The sequence below is a fragment of the Mus caroli genome, chromosome 13 (assembly GCF_900094665.2).
Source record: "Mus caroli chromosome 13, CAROLI_EIJ_v1.1, whole genome shotgun sequence".
NCBI lineage: Eukaryota > Metazoa > Chordata > Mammalia > Rodentia > Muridae > Mus > Mus caroli.
This window is the reverse complement of record NC_034582.1, coordinates 90058322-90073580: the sequence shown is the minus strand read 5'-3', so window position 1 is coordinate 90073580 and position 15259 is coordinate 90058322. Positions and strand designations below refer to the sequence as shown.

Genomic DNA, 15259 nt, shown 5'->3' with positions numbered 1-15259 from the left:
GCCCTTTTCTGTCTCATTACTTCATTGTCAAGAGAGGTTTCCAGCTCCTGATCCAAAGTGGCTGCCCAGGTTCCCGCTCTCCTGTCGCACTCACTCCCCTTGGGAAGTGGAGGGATGGAAAGAGAAAGTCATCTTTCCCCTCTTTGAAGATCTTCCCCAGGAATGTGCCTTTGATTTCACACACCACTGGCACTGGTGAGGGTGTAGGTCACATCCCTGACAAGGGAGCTGGGAAATGTGAGGGGCAGCATACATTGCAAGGGCTAACCATGACACCTGGTGTAATTGTGGAGACCTCCGGTGACTAGGGTCTGGTCCTTAGCTCACTCAGGTGGCAGAACTGGGATCTGAGTTCAGGCCTATCACAAAGCTGGAGCTCTGCCTACCATGCAACATCATCACTCTTTTTTATTTTAATCCTTCCCCCTTTTAATTTAGCAAGGAAAGACTGCCCTGGCGGTGGCTGCCAGGAGCCAGCACAGCCTCGTCGTGGATATGCTCATCAAAGCTGAGAGGTACTACGCTTGGAGAGAGGTAGGCAAGGCCAGTGCCAGCCAATTCAGGGCCTTTATTGGCATGCCCCCCCCCCACCCAAAGCTCTATTTTGGAATGGGGAATGTTGGGTCTGTGTAATTCTTTTTTTCCCCTGTTGTAGGAAATCTTGCTCAGTACGGTGATGGCTGTCCAGTGACTTGTGCCATCCCTGTTCATAGAATGGACAGTCCCTCTTCTCTTCTTTTGTGGGCATTCACAATCAAATCTGAGAATGTGGGCCAGGCAGACTCATCCATGCCAGCCCGATGGCTAGCTCTGCTGTGACCTCTGTCTCATGGTCTCTGGCCATGGCCGGTCATAGAAACTCCAATGAGTGGCATACATGGAAAGCCCTTGGAGCTTCTCCTGGCTCTGCTGTTCTTGTTGTAGCCCTGTGCTGGTTTTCTGGCACTCAAGTGTTCTGGGACCATCAAAATTTATACATCTTTGAACATGCAAATCGTATCTCTAAATCAGTTTTTATCTTCATCTTTCTTTAGCTTTGTCTGCCAGTCTCAGCTTCTCAGTAGTCTGTCCTCCCCTCTCCAGGATTCAAGTCTGTGCAATAAGGCAACATGTTCAGACACAGGACATCAGCCCCAACTTTTAGATCTATGCTGTTTCTTAGTTTCCCTGCTGTGTGCACGGCTTCTCCTTGGCTGATGTGTCATTGCCAAAATGTCCTCACGTCTCAGGTGTCTACTGTGCAGGGGCTATAAACTCAGTTTGCGGTCATTGGCCAATCCTGGGAAATTCTTTCTTAAATCCTTAAAGCAATGCACACTGTCTCCCTTCCCCTCATAACCCAACTTGGCAGTCTGGACATACAGTCAATTGGTAACAAGGAGGCCTGATACATGTGTCATTAGGTAATGTGATCATTCTATCAATACCAGTGGCCACTTTTACATGGGTCACATACATCGGCCAGTCAAGTCACTGTCATATATGTGGCTGGAGATGACCCACCCAGCAGCACACGACCACAGATGGACTCTTTCACTGCCTCCTCTTCTCTGTTCTTGCATGTAGAACAATGAAGTCTGTTCCACCCATACAGCAACCGTTTCTTATATAAAGGTAGAATTCTGTTTAATTCCCCTCCTCTGACTTATTTCTATTCCCTTTTTGTCTTTGCTTCTTTGTCCTTCTGTTCATTTTCGTAAGCATCTTTATGTTACTAAAGACTCGGGTTCCTTTTCTCTTGTTCTTTAAATGGTTTTCTACATCTAAATGGTTTCTACAAGCTGTTCAGTCTTTCTATTTTTAATGCCTGGTAGCAAGCAGTCTCATATTCTTCTGGCTAGATGAGAATAAATGACTTTTGCACCAAACAAACCTTTCCTTTCTAACAAACCCTTGGGAGGTAAGTGGATGATAAACACTGAGAACCCCGTCTAATGCACACAGACAGACAGACAGACAGATAGACAAAGGAAGACTTCAGAAATAGTACGCTGACAACTCTGGGGACAGCTGGGGATCCGAGGTCTGCAGAGCTGGGAAAACCCGCTTTTAAATACACAGCATTCATTTCTTTCTTTAAAAAGTCTACCAAATGCTCTTATTATTTTCACTAATCAAACCAGCTTATATCCTGGCTTAGTACAAAATAATTACTAATAAAAAAGTTTAAAGAGATAATTTGAACTTTCCTTTTGTATCTACTTATGTGTGTTATATCTCTATGTATATTCCATTTAAATTACATATATGTTGTGTCTAAATATACACATACATATTTAATCATCATCACCCATCATTAAATTCAGCAATTCAGAGGCAAAGGATGCTTCTTAAATCTGCCGTATGCTACCAATTTTATGGACTTATTATTATTGTGTGTGAGGTGTGTGTATGTGTGTGTGGGTGTGGGTGGGGAGGGAGGGAGAAAGCACATGCATAGAACTTGTGAGTCAGTGCTGGCCGTTCCCTTTGAGGCCAGGTCTTTCTTCTTGTTTCTGTTGAGCTTCAGTACTGCAGGCTACTTGGCCTGAACACTTGTGATTCTTTTCTTTCTCTTACTTACTGTACAAGTCCTGGGCTTACAGATGAGCCCCTCGGCATCCAGCTTTGTAAGTGGGCTCCAGGGAGCAAGCTCCTGGATTGTGCAGTGATCGTCTTCAGTGGCCGTGCCACCCTGACAGCCCTGTTCACTCTCCCACTTCTGTCACTCCAGTGACTAGGTCAGTCCCAACGCTTTCACTGTTAGAAGAGACTTGGGCTTTCTGAGTCCCCTCTTCTGTCTATAGAAGCCTGCGTGTTCACCCTGTCCTGAATCCTAGAATGCAATGAATGCAAGATTCTCTGAGGAATAAAAATGCACAGAGCCAAGATGAATGCAGGAGCAGCCTGCCCTGTTCTCTGTTCACGCTGCTTGAGGTTTTGATCTCACTGGGTGTGCCATCTTATGGGACAGAATGTGGAGGAAAGGTGAACTTTTTGGTGTTCCCACTATTCCTGGAAACAAGGTATCATGGCAGGGAAGCCCAGGCTACACTGGAGACTGCATCTTAGGGTTGTTTGAACAGTTGTGGATAGCTCACACCTTCCGGTCCTATCCCAGTCTCTGCACACAAGGCCTAACATCACAAGAAAGCCCTGCCCTTTCCTTGGTGCAGATCCCCAGATGTGTGCAGAGTTTTTTGGAGGACACTGCTGATGCATGATGGGTGCAGGCTGATCCAAGGTGAGGGCTGAGAGTGGGCCCACTAAGTCCTTCTCAGAAGTTTTGAAAGGTGCCATCCCATACCCTTTGCCCATTCCCTCCCCTCGTGTGAACTACCATCTAGTTTTCAGAGTGTCTTTCATTGAGATTCACTTTTATTTAAATGGAGGACTAAAATAGAAGTCATTATACACATAAAAGGAGATGAGATGGAAAGTCTCAACTAAACCTTTTGGTGAGTCATGGCTTGCATTCCAGAGCTGTGACCTTCTGCCGGGGGCTTATCTGCAGTCCTAATGGCTTATGTGCAGTATGCAGTTCTAGGAAGGCACTCGCTTTCCTCTCTGAGACACTTTTCTCCAGTGTTTATGAGTGGTTGATTATGCAAGATCCCACCAAGGAGATAGAAAACAACCTAGAAAGGCCAGAAAACAAGAGACCGGTCTAGGTGCAGGGCTGCTGGGCTCAGCATGGCTGCAGTGGCTTAAAAGGAAATGGCAGCCACTCTGTTCTGTCCACTACCCTGTCCCCCTTCCCTTCCTCCTATCCTACCCACTTTACCCTACCCTACCTTACCCTACCCTATCCAACCCTACCCTACCCTACCCAACCCTACCCTACCCTATCCAACCCTACCCTACTCAATCCTACCCTACCCAACTCTATCCCACTCAACCCCACCCAATCCTATCCTATATTACCCTATCTTGAGTTAGGCTTCCAGTCTCACCTCACACTCAGTAGTGAGCAGAAAGAATAATTATGAGGTTTTGTTAAGGATGCATACTAGGGGCATTGATGAGAAAATCAAATACATCAAAGAGAGAGGCTAGTGTTGAGTGTAAGGCCATTAAAGCCATTGGCTGTGATGTCTCACTCGCCATCATGTCCCCTCAGCTCTTTTTGAAAGTGGGTGCTATCAGTCAGCAACACAGACACAACACTGCAAACTCCCTCATGTTTGCTGTTTCAGACACAGTACACACGCTTCTTGTTCCAGACATTTCCATCCAACTTGGATGACAAAAGATGTTCTAGGACAGACTGAAAGGAGTCAGCTGCTGCCTTACCAATCCTTTATGACGTAAGGTGACAAGTGAGCATTTTAGAGTCAATAGCGACTGCTAATTTTCAACTTAGGAGCTCCATGAGAGCATCCAGGACTCGGCGGTGAGCTCTACACTGACGTTCAAGCAGGACCATAGTCTGGAGACCAGGCATATCCGCACACTGCTCTGGAACCTGGCCTATCGGCAGCTGAAAAAGAAAGACTGGCAGAGGCTGGCCCGCTTGTGGAGTTTTACAGAGGACCAGATCAGAGCCATTGAGGAACAGTGGTCAGGTGAGTGGGGGCCAGATGACATGGACAGGATGAAGCCAGTTAAAGTTAGGATTAATGGTCTTTCCCTCCTCAAAAGTCAGTGCCTGGTGTGCACAATAGGCAGAAGCCAGAGATCACTGCAATAGGGGTAGTTAGCGTGGCTCAGTCTGCAAAGGTGGTTTGGAATTTAGCAGAGAGCTACACTCCTGAGAATGTTCGGTTAGCTGTGCTTGCAAAGGTTGACTACTTTGGCCTACTGAGTGGGAACCAAAGAAGCAAGGACACAATCCCTGAAATGCCTCTGGAATGCCAGTCTGGCTTTCACTAAAGTTTGCAGGTTGTCCTGGGATGAAAGGTCTTCCCCTGCCACAGAAAGCTTTACTACCGAAGGTTTCTGCCCAGAAGGAATCGCCCTACAGGTTGAGGGGAGGGTTCTGGGAGGACAGCAGCTGTAAGTCTGCGCATGTACAATCTCACTAGCATGGCACTAATGTCATGCTTGATGCTCAAATGATTTACAGCAGCAGGGAACTTGCCACACTGTGGATTGTTGTTCAAACCTATTGACTCAAAATATGAATTTTCACAAGATGCCCAGGGGAAACATGTACTTTGAGCCTGATCTGCTAGAGGGCACTGTATTTTGTGGGGATTGTCTGGCACCTCTAGGCAGGCATCAAAGCCATTCAGTCCCCTAATAACCCCAGACCACATGAGTGCCTAGGTGTTTCCTAGAGCAGAAGCAGGAGGACAGGTTGCCTTGTGTCCCAATGGTGGTTGTGATGGCAATGAAGGATCATAGGCCTTCCTCCCATCACTGGGCTTTTGACCTGTCAGATCAGGGAGGATGGATGGACACCAATAGTCACTTAGGAATGTGATTAGAGTTGAGGTCACACCAGAAAGATGCCAGTGCCTAGTGCTTCACCCTGGGTCTTTTATCCCTGACACAGGTAATGACAGCTTCCATGAGCATGGCTACAGGGCTCTGCTCATCTGGCTGCATGGGGCTCTGCTGACACAGCTGGACCCTGCCAAGCAGTTGTACGAGGAGCTATTGTGTGCAGGATTCCCAGAACTAGCTGGTGAGTTTGCCACACATCCACAGAAATCCCTTCTCCCTTCAATGGTGTGTGTGTGTTATTCCTTCATAAACAGCAGTAGCCTGAATGGAGGTTGGTTGGCCAAAGAGAACATGGATCTGTAGAAAGCTTGTGTGCACGCAGCAGCTTCTGCCTTGGTCAGGTCAATGCTCACTGTTTCAGCATCTGTCTTAGTTTAGGTTTCTATTGCTGTGAAGGGACACCATGACCACTGCAATTCTTATATGGGAAAACATTTAATTGGGGCTGGCTTACAGTTTCAGAGATTTAGTCCAATGTCATCACGGTGGGAAGCATGGCAGCATGCAGGCAGACATGGTGCTGGAGGAGCTGAGAAATTCTACATCTTGAGTTAAAGGCAGACAGGAGGAGACTATCCCACACTGGGTGGAGCTTGAACACTCCCTCAAAGCCCACCTCTACAGTGACACACCTACTCCAACAAAGCTACAGCTCCTAATCATGCCAACCTCCATGGGTCAAGCATTCAAACACACGAGTCTATGGGGGACAAACCTACTCACGCCACCACAGCATCTGAACTGAGTGTGAGGGTACTTCCATGTGGCTGTGGACAGGCAGGGTGGGATGTAACCACCTTCTTCAACGCAGACTCTTCTCAACAACTGAGCAAGGAATATCTTCCTCCAAAAGCTGCTTGCTTCTACTGGCAAACTCCATCACCTTAGTGGCTGTGAAAATGCCCTCTCTTGGTAGAAAGAAGGGTACAGAGCCTGACGCTTTGCCACCTGAGACTGTTACAGAGCATCTCCTCCCAACAGCAGACTGTGTTGTCAGGGAACATTCTCTGAAAACACCAGTGAGTGGCTTTAGAACTCTCATGTAATGATGGTCACCGAAGAAAAAGGTGGAGAGGCATCGACCATTGTTTTCATTGACAAGGTTACACCGAGAGCCAAGCACATGCCTGAGTCATTCTGGCAGCTGGACCAGCACTTGTACAGGCAGAAATAGGAATGACTGAATCCTGGAGGACACTAGGTCCTGCAGTTTTAAATACATTCTTTCCATTCAAAGTGTATCTAGGCAAACTGTGAGGGAAGACTAAGGCAGTGGGAGAAAGTGGCTAGGGCTGTGTTGTGAGGCCAGGCGTTGCCTTGGTTCCAACTCTGTGACCTTGAGCAGGCTCTATAACCTCATTGCAGCAGTGTGTCCCCTTAAACCATGGAAGGAAATAATATGTACCTCTAAAGGCTGGTGTGGATAGGCCAACTGGTGCCTGGAATACAGTAAACCACATTTAAGAACATCAGCTCTTCATCTAGAATGTGTGTTGGCTAGCTTTTATGTCAATTTGATACAAGAGTTATCTGAGGGGAGGGAACATCACCTGAGAAAATGCTTCCATGAGATCTGGCTTTGGGCAAGCCCGTGGGGCATTTTCTTAACTAGTGATATGGGACAGTATAGCCCATCGTGGGTGATGCCATCCCAAGACTGGTGGTCCTGAGTTCCAGAAGAAAGCTGGTGGAGCAAGCCATGGGAGCTAGCTGGTAAGCAACACTCTTTCATGGCCTCTGCATCAGCTCCTGCCTCTAGATGCCTGCCCGGTTTGAGTTCCTGCCTTGGCCTTTCATCAATGGACTGGGATTCAGGATATGTGAAGGAAATAAACCGTTTCCTCTCCAAGTGCCTTTTAGTTATGGTGTTTCAGAGCAGTAGCAACTCTAAGACAATACTATCCTGCTTTGTTTTCAGAAAAGATTCGGCAGTTCAAAAGCAAAACTGACTCAAGCTCCAAGAAATGTGCAGTCTCCTAAGCTGAAGAACACTCCAATAACTTTCCTCTCTCCCTTCAGTGTTGGTTCCTGATGGCCACAGCCATCCTGCAACCGACTGTTTTCCAGTACAGAGACAATGCCCCTCCAGGGATGCACATGGACATACCACCTCCCCACTGCTCCAGTCTACACAGTGTCTTTGCCTTTTTCTTGAGGCAAACTGTGTGTGACTTCCCCACTGTCATTCGGTGCACACATGGAACACCCTAGCTGAAAGGGCTCTGTCCCTGAAGTGACACTGGGATCAGAGTGGTGGCTCCTGGGAAGCAGGGGATAGGAGATGCTGCTCTGATGATGGACTCTTGGATGTGCGCATGTCAGTATGGCTGAAGTGCTCATATTTAGCTGCTTCCTTTCTGATGGACAGGATGTTTTCTCCAGAGACTGCAGTGTGGATGAGGGAGACACCTGTGAGTGCTTGACCTCCAGCTATGGTATGTAAGCCATGAGCTCTCATCGCTGTAGAGAAAGTGCGTTTGGAAATTCATCACTGCTGGCTTTATGCCACACAAGTGTAATCTATTATTCAGAAAACAAAACAAAAAAACCAAACCTAAAACCAATCCAAAACAACAACAACAAAAACCACATACACACCAGTGATTCTTAAGCCCTTCATACTCTAAGTGTGGGTAATTTTAATTCTTTGTTCTTTCTGGTACAGTCTATTTTGTTCAGAACAAACAAGCATTACCTTTTGTAATCTGAGAAAGTTACAAAATGTACCAGTTGTTCGTTGTATCATTGTAAGCCTGCCTGGAGTCCAGTTCTGACTCCTGGTCTGGAAAAGCTGGTAAGAAAATCAAGGACAATTTAGTTATCTATCATGAACTTACAGTTTCCAGTTTTTCTTACATTGATTATAAGTGGCCCACTTATTGCTAGAAATGTTTAAAAGAGGCAGTGTATTCACAAGATTCAGAATTTAAAAAGTCTCTCCTCAGTCTGTTCTTCAGCCCGGCCAGTTTCCACTGACCATGGCAGCATTCTCCTCCATATGTAAACTAGACACCAATGTAGACTCTAGAGTATTTCATCATCAAACTTAATGTTCTTTGACTCAGGCCATTGTGAATTATTTTGTGATTAGACAACACGTGGTACTTTTAGAGTTACATGATGCCTGCAATAGTCCCAGTTACATCAGCTTACATTAGGATGTCTTTATGACTTGGCTTGCATACTAAATCTAGGTCTGAGCTTAAACCAAGGTTTCTGTAGAAAATAGGCAAGATGCCAGGAGAAGCAAGGTGTGTCAACTTTGGCTATCTGATCCTAAGGACGTTCTTCTGAGATGGGATGGATTAATGCATCGCAGGGCAGTTCATACGGGGAGGGGTAGGGGAGGAGGATGGATTGATGCATTTGTCACTGTGTTTTAAAGATTAAGTATGTGTGAGTGTTCTGTCTGCATGTATGTACACACGCATGCCTGGTGCCTGCAGGGGCCTGGAGAGGGTGTTGAGGTTTCTGGAACTGGAGTTACAGATGGTTTAAAGTTGCCAAGTGGGCGCTGGGACCTGAACTGGGGTCCTCTGCAGGAGCAGCATGTGCTTAGTGGTCCTGAGCTCCACACAGGGGCTTTGATTCTGGATCACAGGAGTGGTTTCTTAGGGGAGCCTACTGTTCCTTTTTTTTAAATTATGTATTTATTATTTAAACGTAAGGGTGCTGTCCGCATGTACACCTACATGCCAGAAGAGGGCATCAGATCCCTTTACAGATGATAGTGTGCTATCATGTGGTTGCTGGGAATTGAACTCAGGACCTCTGGAAGAGCATCCAGTATTTTTAACTGCTGAGCCATCTCACCAATCCACATACTGTTCCTTCTGGCTTTCCTGGGTGGACAGGGCACTTCTGGAGAACGTGCCCACATGGAAGGTGTAAGAGGAGGTGCTGCTCCTCGCTGGTCACTAAAATCACATGAGCTTTTGCTAGAGTAGTAGCTGGGCCACTGCCTGATACACCTATAATTCAGAAGAGCCTTAAGTAATCGTTATAAAATGGAATCATTGTCACACAGGCAAGAGACAAATATTCTACTCACATCACAGACGAAGACCTTGAAATCCATTTATTAAAATGTTTGGCTTAAGAGAACACAACCAGCAAGAAAGCCATGAAGAAGCTTTTTCTCCTACGTCAGCTCTGCACAGATGCTTGCTTTCTTCTTTCCTTTTTTTTTTTTTTGGAGACAGAACTCACTCTGTAGATCAGGCTGGCCTCAGAGATCCACTTACCTCTACCTCCCCCGTGGTGGGATAAAAAAACCATGCCGCATCATGCCTGGCCTATCAGTCTATTCACACTGGCTAGCCATTAAGCTTACCCAGGTCTACTGTCTCAAAGCGCCACTCCTCTGCAGCACATGTGTGGATGAGTAAAAAGAACTAGGCAGGCTCAGTGAGACAGGCAAGAGAAATGAAAGCGGGCTCATCCCAGCAGGGAATTCCTTTCTGTTTTGGTGCTAATTAGAAACTTTCTTCCCCTTTAGCCTTATGAATATTTACAGATGTTGTTTGTGTCCCTCCGTGTTTAATTCCAGAGCCTGAGAGATGAAGGCCCATACAGCGAAGGCAGGAAAGCTCTGCTTAGAAATGTCACTGCTACTTTTGGTCTTTATTTAAAAGTTAAAAGACTTGTATCAGCTTTAGTAATGAGAGTAAAGCCCCTTCCAAAGCTCTATGTAAATTACTGCCCAGCGACAATGGAAATAATGTCCAGGAAAAGATTTATAGCCTTCCACAATGGCGATCACTGGCAGGCCGTACATGCCCAGAACCAAGGTTTTTTGTTTGTTTAATTAAAAAGTTCCACTTAATTGTTTAAATAAAAATAACATTAAAATAATCTATACATACAGTTACAAAGGATGGGGAAGTCTCTTGTAATTCTGAGAAGATGCACATGATATTGTCCATGATGCTCTGACAGTACAGAAAAGTCAAAACCAAGAAGCTTGCTGCTCCCAGCAAAGTCCTTATCAGAGGACTGATAGCCCTGAGTGTGAACACAGCCCCTCTAGTCAACCACTTTTATCGACTGAACTGAGAGAGACTGGGCATGGCCTGGCCTGGCTCCGAGAGACCTAGAAGTGGAGATGCTGTTTTCAGGATGGATGGTCCGTGGGTACTTGGCAGCAGTTGCCTGAGGAATGGTTTGCTGTGAAGATAAGAGACTGCTTTAATAATCTGAATCTATATGTAACTATCATTTCATCACCTCTAACCCAAACCAAAAGATATTTGACATCCCGTAGATACCAGCAATGCACTGGGTGGAGCTTCCATTCAAACAAACACAGTGAAGTCCTTCTCCCAAAGGAACCCACTGACTCAACAACCACTCTTAAAAAAACAGGGCCTTGTTTCAGAGCCTTGGGAACCAGTGCTCTAAGAGGTCTAAGAGGAAAAGGTCCACATAGGCCAAGTACAGAAAGGGACTTCCTGATGTTTGGATGGGGGTCAGCTCCAAGCCACAAAGCCTTTATTCTATCCAGCCGAGGTCCGGCTTCTAACCATGCTGAAACTGACCTCAGCTTTCACTTTGGAGCAGACTGGACATTTTACAGCCACACAGAGAAGGCTCCCCAGGAGGCTCTCTTAATTTCTCTTTCCTTCATTGAAGTCTTGCTATGTATCCCAGGCTGAACTCAAACTTGTGATCCACTTGCCCAGATGCTGGGAATAAGGAACATGCCACCTTATCTGGTTGGACCACATTTTCCTAAGCAAGGAAAGAACTGGATGTGGAGGACAGATCCAGACATGGAGGGCAGAATGATCTGCACACTAGTTCAAAGCCCAAGGGGATTTTGAAATGTGATTGCCAAAGAACTAAAGTCAGGAGGGCAGACTCAGTCCACATCTGTGCTATGTACAAACATGTACTGTATGTCTAAGTACACGGTCCTACACATACATATGAGACAGCTGAAGACTTTATTGTACCTGCTACAATGTCTTCGTGGCTGGCGGTGGGATTTGTATCGAGTTAAGCTCTTAGTGATATACAAATATTTCTATTATAGGACATCACTTAGAAAGACTTATCTGCAAAATATTTCAAGTACAATTTTAGAGGCAGAAGTGATGGCTCAGCCGTTAAGAGGACCTGGGTTTGGTTCTTAGCACTCACACAGTGGTTCACAAGAATTATCTCTGTGGAACCCAGGAATTCACGTGGTGGTGCAGATATATAAGAAGGCAAAATACTCATACACAAAAACCTTACAAAAAAGGCATTTAGTCAGTATACTTACCATGTATCTCAAAGACTGAATAATTTTGTTTAAAAAACAAACTTCTTGAAAACAGGGTCCTCATGTACAATTCTGTCTTAAAAGTGAGAACTCTAGGGCTGGAGAGGTGGCTCAGTGGTTAAGAGCACCGACTGCTCTTCCAAAGGTCGTGAGTTCAAATCCCAGCAACCACATGATGGCTCACAACCATCCGTAGTGAGATCTGATGCCCTCTTCTGGGGTGTCCGGGGACAGCTACAGTGTACTTACATATAATAAATAAATAAATAAAATTTTTTTTTTAAAGTGAGCACTCTAATGGAGAAATGGAAAAGTAACCTGCCTTCTGAAGGGATCTTATACTGATGCTTCTCTGACTATAAACATATGGGTAGCTACCACAAATGAGAGATCCTTACAGCTGGTATGAAATTTTAGTTGCTAAGCATGAAATATGACACAGTTTATCAGAGCTGTTTTTCCCTGGGGATGGGTAAGAGGAACTGCAGGGTTAGACCAGGCTTCCCATGGGCATTATGACCTACAGGATACAGCAGAGCACCAGATTCGCTCCAGAAGCAAGTCAGTACCCAGCAAATCGGCAAAGGCACTGCAAACAGACCCAGGCTTTATTGGTAATAATAGTTTCTGTTAGTTTTACGTATTGATTCCTGGGAAACAAAACAGCATAAAGGACCTGGGTGTTGGTCAACGCCTCTAATCCCAGCACTCTGGAGGCAGAGGCAGTTGGACCTGAGTTCAAGGTCATCCTGGTCTACAGAGTGAGTTCTAAAACAGTCAGGGCTACACAGAGAAACTCTGTCTCAAAACTGCACCCCCCCCCCAAACAAACAAACCCAAAATAAAACAGACAAAAACTAAGCAGTAACAGAAGGAGTTTATGGATATCTGATTCACAGCCACCAACTACCAGGCAAGTACTGCAAACATGTTTAAGAGCAGCAGGGAGCCCAGGAGGGAACAACTAAGGAAAGAGCACCTCAGTGGGGACCCTGTGCTCAGTCCGATGGTTTCGTTGGACTAAGCACAAGGTTCCTAATAGAGGAGTTAGAGAAAGGACTGAAGGAGCTGGTGGGGTTTGCAACCCATATGAAGAACAACAGTATCAACCAACCAGACCCCCCAGAGCTCCCAGAGACTAAACCACAAACCAAAGAGCACACACAGAGGGATCCGTGGCTCCAGATGCATATGAAGCAGAGGATGGCCCTGTCAGGCATCAATGAGAGGAGAGGCCCTGGGAAAGCTTGATGCCCCATTGTAGGGGAATGCCAGGGTGGGGAGGGTGAGGAATACCCTCATAGAAGCAGGGGGAGGGGGTGTAGGATAGGGGGTTCCTGAAAGGGAAACTAGAAAAGGGGATAATGTTTGAAATGTAAATAAATAAAATATCCAATAAAAGAAAGAAAGAAAAAAGGAAGGAAGGAAGGAAGGAAGAAAGAAAGAGTGATTCTAAGATTCTAGTCCCTTAAACTGTAGGTTAGAATACATTATACGATGGAGGGTTAATTGCATCTCCTGAACTGAATTAAGGTGACCAGGAAAGGATGAGTTGCTTAGAGTGACTTAATCTAAGTAGAGAGATTCTGCTCCATCATAACAACAAGCTGATATAAAGCAAGCTGAATTTGGGAGGGGGTAGGAGGGCCAGACATGTGGGATGGGTAGAAAGAAAGTAGAGACATGATGGAATTACATTTTAATTCAATTAAAACATTTAAATAATAAAGAGATTCTAGTTTCTCATTTTTTTTCCTCTCCAAAATACAAGGGCTGGAAAGATAGCTTAGATGCAGCACTTACTGCTCTTCCAGAGGACTGAGGTCTGATTCCCAGCACCCATATGGTGGCTCACAACTCCAGTTCGGGGGCTATGTTACCAGGAATACACGTGGTGCACAGATGTACTTGCAAGCAAAGACTCAAAGATTTAAGACAAAGCAAAACAAAAACCCCCAGAAAATCTCCTGTTCCTTTTCTAGTAACTTTGAACAAGCTCAGTCCTCTCACCAAAGCTGCCTCACAGAAGAGAAGACGGAGGCTGCACTACTGGACTTGAGGCATCTGTTTAGATGCAGCAGGCAGCAAAGTGGAGGGAAAACAGGGCAGGTTTGTACTTCGCTCCACTGTGAGTCTATGCACCTTTCTTTATAGCACAGAATTCTTGCAACTCACTGTCTTTTAAGTGAGACATGCTAGGTAAGACATGTTAGGCCATTAAACGAGGTGAGAAATGCAAGAGCAAGAACATAGACTTCAATGCAAGGGCATTTTCTTATACTTATGTACTTAAGGCCCCACTGCATGAATGGCTGATTTATGGGTACCCTGATTCTTTTTGGCATGAAATCTTTATAGTTTATTGTTTAAGCAGTCCACATGCTGGATTACTTTTTCTAGTTCATGATTTTTATGCCATTTGGAATAAACATATTTCTTACCAGGAGACATCGTAAGTGTGGGTCACACAGAGTAAATGACAGAACAATGACCGACCATGACTATCAGGGTTGACGAGGGGCAGACTTCCGGCAGAACTTACCACTGTAACTGGATGATGTTTCTCCACCACAACGGAGCCCATGGGAGGAGAGACTCCCATTATCGCCAAACTGCTGTTGATTCTAGCTTTGGAACCAAAATCACACCGGCCTGTGATCCGGGCTGTAATTGTCTTCCCAGCTTTCTGCTGGGCTGCAGTCACGACTCTTGGTGCGTACTACAAACAAAAACCAATACCCGGTTGGTGGGAGAGCCAGGGCATGATTGACATTACTTGGTTCCATAACTTTCAAAGAACGCACACAGTACTTAAAACCCAGTGAGACAAAAAGACAAAACAAAAACTCAACATTCCCAAACTCCAAAATATTCCTTTAACCTGGGCATGCTAGTGTTTAAAAAGTTCTTGAGATTTAAAACCTGATTATGAAAGGACAGACTGCCAGGAAGTCCCCTTGTGTGTTCTCTTAGGTTTCCTGCAAGGATCAAGTCTTACCTGAAGTAAAACCACACGGACACCAGGCACCAGGCCTGTGTACACATGGCTGCACCATTTTATTGCATGCAATTCTTTCCATTCCACATGTAATTACTCCATCAAACATGTCACCTCCTCACATGTCCCCTTCTCTCGCTCATCCCACTCATCCTTCATCACCAACCACTGTCTGTGTCATGACTTTTATCCTAAATGGCATCATTACGTAAATGTTTTTGTTCTGCTTTTAAAAAGCGTTATCAATATGTTTCATAAATAAAATAATTTAAATAATTTTAAAGAGTGATTTCGTACAACAGATTAGTTTCTTTTTTTTTCTGTACTCTATTACATTTAGTAAACAATATTTAAGTGGAATGATGCTATAAAAAAGCAGCTTCAACATTTAAAGGCTTTATTGGTTACCACTGGATGATACAGGAGAAAGTGGGGAAAAGCCTNGAAGATATGGGCACAGGGGAAAAATTCTTGAATTGAACAGCAATGGCTTGTGCTGTAAGATCGAGAATTGACAAGTGGGACCTCATGAAACTGCAAAGCTTCTGCAAGGCAAAAGACACCATCAA

General features: G+C 45.2%; 2 protein-coding genes across 4 annotated transcripts in view; one reads left to right on the top strand and one right to left on the bottom strand.

Moving 5' to 3' along the window:
- Ankdd1b (ankyrin repeat and death domain containing 1B) overlaps positions 1-9086 on the top strand; it is a 54541-nt gene extending 45455 nt beyond the window's left edge. Inside the window, exons 11-14 of one of the 2 annotated variants that reach the window (XM_021180917.1) lie at positions 439-534; positions 4343-4544; positions 5477-5608; positions 7346-9086. In XM_021180917.1, the coding sequence (XP_021036576.1) occupies positions 439-534; positions 4343-4544; positions 5477-5608; positions 7346-7407 (492 nt within the window). In that variant the 3' untranslated portion in view covers positions 7408-9086. The remainder of the gene's footprint in view (positions 1-438; positions 535-4342; positions 4545-5476; positions 5609-7345) is intronic. The other variant, XM_029468535.1, reaches the window with a different exon arrangement.
- Positions 9087-9490: 404 nt separating this feature from the next.
- Poc5 (POC5 centriolar protein) overlaps positions 9491-15259 on the bottom strand; it is a 30008-nt gene continuing 24239 nt past the window's right edge. For both annotated transcript variants that reach the window (XM_021180324.2, XM_029468489.1), the window contains 2 exons: positions 14235-14411; positions 9491-10593 (listed from right to left, as the gene is read on the bottom strand). In XM_021180324.2, coding sequence (XP_021035983.1) covers positions 10453-10593; positions 14235-14411 — 318 coding nt within the window. In that variant the 3' untranslated portion in view covers positions 9491-10452. The remainder of the gene's footprint in view (positions 10594-14234; positions 14412-15259) is intronic.